This window comes from Arabidopsis lyrata, assembly GCF_000004255.2.
Source record: "Arabidopsis lyrata subsp. lyrata unplaced genomic scaffold ARALYscaffold_1, whole genome shotgun sequence".
Classification (NCBI taxonomy): domain Eukaryota; kingdom Viridiplantae; phylum Streptophyta; class Magnoliopsida; order Brassicales; family Brassicaceae; genus Arabidopsis; species Arabidopsis lyrata.
Window position 1 is genome coordinate 22,325,452 of NW_003302555.1, and position 5,484 is coordinate 22,330,935.

At 46.3% G+C, this 5,484-nt stretch overlaps 1 protein-coding gene across 1 annotated transcript; it reads left to right on the top strand.

Annotated features, from left to right (window-relative positions):
• Positions 1-891: 891 nt before the first annotated feature.
• Positions 892-3,374, top strand: LOC110224434 (the record flags this gene model as incomplete). The annotated part of the gene is given in 2 exon segments (XM_021010495.1): positions 892-3,286; positions 3,289-3,374. Coding segments are annotated over 2 exon segments (2,481 nt in total), but the record flags the coding sequence as incomplete, so codon positions are not given.
• Positions 3,375-5,484: the final 2,110 nt, after the last annotated feature.

Here is a 5,484-nt window from a genome sequence, read left to right on the forward strand (position 1 = left end):
GCATTTATCTCTCACTCATCACCCTAAAGAGTGATGTTTGGTTCTATGAATAGAAAAACCATAAATAACTACACAATTTTACAGAGAAAACAAAGCTTTTTCACAATTTTTATGCGGAGATTATTTCCAGCTTAGAGCTTACCTAATTCTCAAAACGCTATGGCAGAGCCATCCAAACTAGTTAAGCTATACGACACTTGCGGCATTACGCCACCATAGTCGTCATTCTTTATAGTGAATTTTGACCTGTTTTAGTTCACTAGATTGACTTGTTTTAATTCACTAGATTGACTTGTAAGTGTAGTTTTGTAGGATGAAGTTGTAGTCCCCTGGCTTCATTTCTTGATATGTAACATTGTAGGTGGAAAAGTAAAGGCTGATCCTGATGGATCCAATCTCTTTCTTCTCCAGCTTCTTTTTCTGATCTTGTCATTAGAGATAAATTGTGGCCATGCCAAGTGATGCAGCGCATCCTCTGCAACAATCGGGCCTCGTTACAGACTCCTTCGTGGGCTGACCACTCTCGGCCCATTCTTCTTTTATTTGTTTTCTCATTCTGTTTTGTCGAGGATATACTCAAATCCTTTCTAGATTACTTCTCTTGATTCTCTTTATCTCGTTGGCTTTATCTCTTATTTGTTATAAGTAGTCGATCTCAACTCACGTTGTAGAACATCTTGGTTTTATTGAATTCAGTTTATTAAAGAGCTTTTAGCCCTGAGAAGAGGATTCTCACCACTATTACTTAAACGTCAAGCGTTTCTAGTAAGCTCCGAGTTCGATATCGTCTTCTCCAGGAGACTTCGATTTCGTGCTTGTTACATAGCTTCCGCCTCTCTATCAGTTGGTATCAGATTCTTGTCTTTCCTGGATTTGAATTCTGTATCAATCATGCCTCCTCCTAAGCACGAAGGAGAGAAGATCCCAGACAACAACATCGATTGGAAAGAGTTTCGTGAAACTCTTCTCTCATCTCAAGCCGCTATGCAAGCATCACAAGCAGCGCTGCAAACTTCCATTCAAGAGCTGAGTCAAGTGTTGATCCGACATCTTGGGGGAGGTAATCAAGCGCCGCCACCAGCAGCCATCATCAACGCACCAGCAAACCAAAACAACCAGCAGGTCATCGTTGATGGCGGCCAGCAACACAATCCGCAACAGCAACAACTTCCCTTAGCACTTGAATACCCGCAGCAACACGAGCTCGCACGTTTCAGACAACAGGAGCAGCGACAACATGACACATGTTGGGAGACTGGTTTTAAAGTGAACATACCAGAATTCGTCGGAGGGATTCGTGGCGATTCACTTCTGGATTGGTTGGTAGCTATTGAAGAAGTGTTGGAGTTTAAAGGTGTACCAGATAATCGGAGGGTTTCACTCGTTGCAACACGTTTTTGGGGACACGCAGAGTCTTGGTGGCAACAACTCAAGTCATCACGAGCTCGCGCCGGGAAAGAACCAATCCGTTCATGGGATAAGCTCAAGAAAAAGTTACGGGACACCTTCTTTCCACACAATTACGACCGTACTTTGTATAATCGTCTACAGAATTTGCGTCAAGGAGCACATTCCGTTGAGGAGTATGCGGAGGAATTTTACCTCTTGGCCATCCGCAATGACATTTATGACAGCGAAGTTCAAATGGTTTCACGATTTATTGGTGGATTGAGATCTCAAATTCAAAACGCCCTGGCCCAATTTGACCCATCCACAGTCGCAGAAGCTCATAGACGTGCCTCATCTTTAGAGCAACAATTTTGCACAGCCTCAAACTCCTCCTTCTCTCGATCCCGCAACACAGACCAGAAACCCACCACCACGAGTGTGACATCGCGCGATACAACAGAGCAAGGAAATACGAGGATAACTCACACCACCAAAGAAGAAGAGCCTGCTTTGCGCCGTTCCACTCGTCCTAATGCTCTAAGGTGTTATTCCTGCGGAGAACCAGGCCATCGCCAAACCGCTTGCCCCAACCAAGCCCTACGTGGGCTCCTCATTGAAGATGGTAAGGTGATAGACGAAGATCCTGACTATGATTCACTAGAAGATGAAGGAACAGAACAGCCTATTACGACACATGCTACTCCAGGAGATACAGGTCGTGTGCTAGTGTCACGTTTCTTGTGTTTGACTCCACAACAACGAGAAGAACACTGGCTACACACCAATATTTTTCGTTTAACTTGTACCGTCAAAGGCCGCGTTTGTACCTTTGTCATCGATTTGGGAAGCTGCCGTAATATTATTGCGGAGGAAGCAGCCCGCAAGCTAGGCCTGCCTTTTGAAGCGCACCCTACAGCCTACTCAATCACATGGCTGCAAGAGGGCGTTTCATTTCGTGTGTCTCATCGGACCCTTGTTCCTTTCTCTATTGGTCCATTCTACACAGACAGGATGTATTTTGACATCGCACAAATGAACGTGAGCCACTTAATTTTGGGGAGGCCATGGGAATATGATCGCAAAATCATTCACGATGGAGCCGCCAACACCTATGAGTTCCTTTGGAAAACTCACAAAATCCTGCTGCTACCATCACCGGACACTCCCTTAGTGCCTCACGTAACACCGCCGCCCGAAAAATCACCACCACCTCCAAAAACACTGACAGCTACGGGTCATCACCGTGTCACCATGCTATGTTCTTTTTCTACTTTTGAAAAGGAATTACAACAAGAAGGCTTCGCCTTAGCCGTCCTCACTTCGTCACCAAAACCACCCACTCCGCAAGCCCCTAGCTTGTTTGATGGTGTCCTCACGGAATTCGCAGACGTGTTCCCTCATGAACTACCACAAGAATTGCCTCCTCTCCGTGACATACAACACCACATTGACCTCGTTCCCAGTGCTACACTACCAAATCATCCTCACTACCGCATGAGTCCACAAGAACATGATGAGCTCCGCCGACAAGTAGAAGAACTTCTTAGCAAGGGCCATGTACGTGAGAGCCTCAGCCCGTGCGCCGTGCCCACTCTTCTCTTTCCAAAAAAAGACGGAACATGGCGTATGTGCGTTGATAGCCGTACCATCAACAAAATCACAGTCCGTTACCGCTTTCCTATTCCTCGGTTAGACGATCTATTAGACCAGATTGGGAAGGCATTTATATTCACTAAGATCGACTTGAAGAGTGGCTACCATCAAATATGGATTCGTCCCGGGGATGAATGGAAGACCGCTTTCAAGACCCGTGAGGGACTATTTGAATGGTTGGTAATGCCGTTTAGACTCTCCAATGTTCCGAGTACGTTCATGCTTGTGATGAATCAAGCCCTCCGACCGTTATTGGAAAATTCGTCGTCGTGTACTTTGACGACATACTCATCTTTAGCTCTTCCGGCGACGAACACGAGACTCACCTCCGATCCGTTTTAACGTTTCTCCGAAATGAAAAATTATTCGCAGCCCGTCACAAGTGTGAATTTGGAGTCAAGCAAGTTCTTTTTTTGGGTTACATTATTTCTGACAAAGGGTTATCCGTAGATGAATCCAAGATTGAAGCTGTTCATTCTTGGCCAGTACCACGCACAGTGACAGAAGTACGCAGTTTTCACGGTCTCGCCTCCTTTTATCGCCGTTTCGTCCACCATTTCAGCAGCATTGTCGCCCCTATCACGGACTGCATACGCGATGGGAAGTTCTCATGGACACCGGAGGCTGATGAGGCGTTTACACTCATCAAACACAAGCTCACGACAGCCCCCATTTTGGTCCTTCCCGATTTTTCCTTGACCTTTGAGCTACATTGTGATGCCTCTAAGCTAGGAATTGGCGCGGTGCTTAGTCAACAAAGCAGGCCGGTCGCGTATTACAGCGAAAAATTATCGGGAGCACGTGGCCGCTATAACACTTACGACGTGGAGTTTTATGTAATTGTTCAAGCAATCAAGCATTGGAGACATTATTTGGTTCACCGCGACTTCGTTCTTTTCACGGATCATGATGCACTCCGTCACCTTGATAGTCAAGCGAAGGTTTCATCAAGACATGCCTCCTGGATCGCCTTCCTACAACAATTCACTTTCTCCATAAAACACCAATCCGGCAAAATAAATCGAGTAGCTGATGCATTAAGTCGTCGACACACGCTTTTGACGACCATACACGCATCCGTTAAGGGCTTTGCAACATTTGCGGATCTCTACAAGACTGACCCTTTTTTCTCACGAATCCTCCAAGACGCGGAAAACAACCTCACAGACGATTTTTCACTTCAAGATGGGTTCCTTTTCAAGGGCTTACGGATTTGTGTCCCTGAAGGCAGCTGGCGCCTTCAAATAATTAGTGAGCTCCATAACGAAGGACACGTTGGTCGAGACCGGACATTACAATTAGTATCAACATCTTACTTCTGGCCAACCTTAAGACGCGATGTTGAACGTTTTGTGGAACGTTGTAGAGTGTGTCAAATGGCTAAAGGAAAAGCATCCAACGCCGGTCTTTATCTTCCATTGCCAATCCCGACACAACCATGGACCGATGTGAGTATGGATTTCGTTTTAGGGCTGCCTCGCACTCAACGTGGGAATGATTCGATTTTCGTCGTGGTGGATCGTTTTTCGAAAATGGCTCATTTCATTCCTTGTAAGAAGACCACAGATGCTGTCACGGTGGCTTCACTATTTTTCAAGGAAATTTATCGCTTGCATGGATTGCCTACATCCATTGTCTCGGATAGGGACACACGATTCCTAAGCCATTTTTGGCGATCTTTGTGGAAGCTCTTACGAACAAGCTTGGATATGAGTTCCGCTTATCATCCACAAACCGACGGCCAAACCGAAGTCACTAATCGCGCTCTCGGAGATTTGCTTCGCTGTTTAGTAGGGGATAACATCAAGAGTTGGGATGCCAAGCTTTGTCAAGCGGAGTTTGCTCATAACCATGCATTTAACCGTAGTGTTGGGTTTTCTCCATTTCGAGTTGTCTATGGGTTTATTCCGCGCTGCCCATTGGACCTTACAACACTCCCCGATCAAACCCGCCTACATGGGCAAGCTTTAGACTTCGTGGAGGAGCTTCAGCAAGTTCATACGGAAGCTCAAGCCAATCTGGAGGCTGCGGCGACCAAGTACAAAGAAGCGGCTGATTCGAAATGTCGGGAGCTGATTTTTAATCCTGGCGACTTGGTGTGGGTTGTCGTAACGAAGGACTGCTTTCCTCTCTGTGAATACAATAAGCTTAAGTCACGGAAAATTGGTCCACTTAAAGTGGTGGAATGGATTAACGCCAACGCGTATCGTGTCAAGCTTCCTCCTCATCTGAGAACATAGGACGTTTTTAATGTGAAGTATTTGTCTCCGTTTCGCGGCGACAACGACGCTCTTGGTTCGTGGTCGAACCCTCTCTCACCCGGAGGGACCTGATGCAGCGCATCCTCTGCAACAATCGGGCCTCGTTACAGACTCCTTCCTGGGCTGACCACTCTCGGCCCATTCTTCTTTTATTTGTTTTCTCAATTCGGGATCCTCTTAG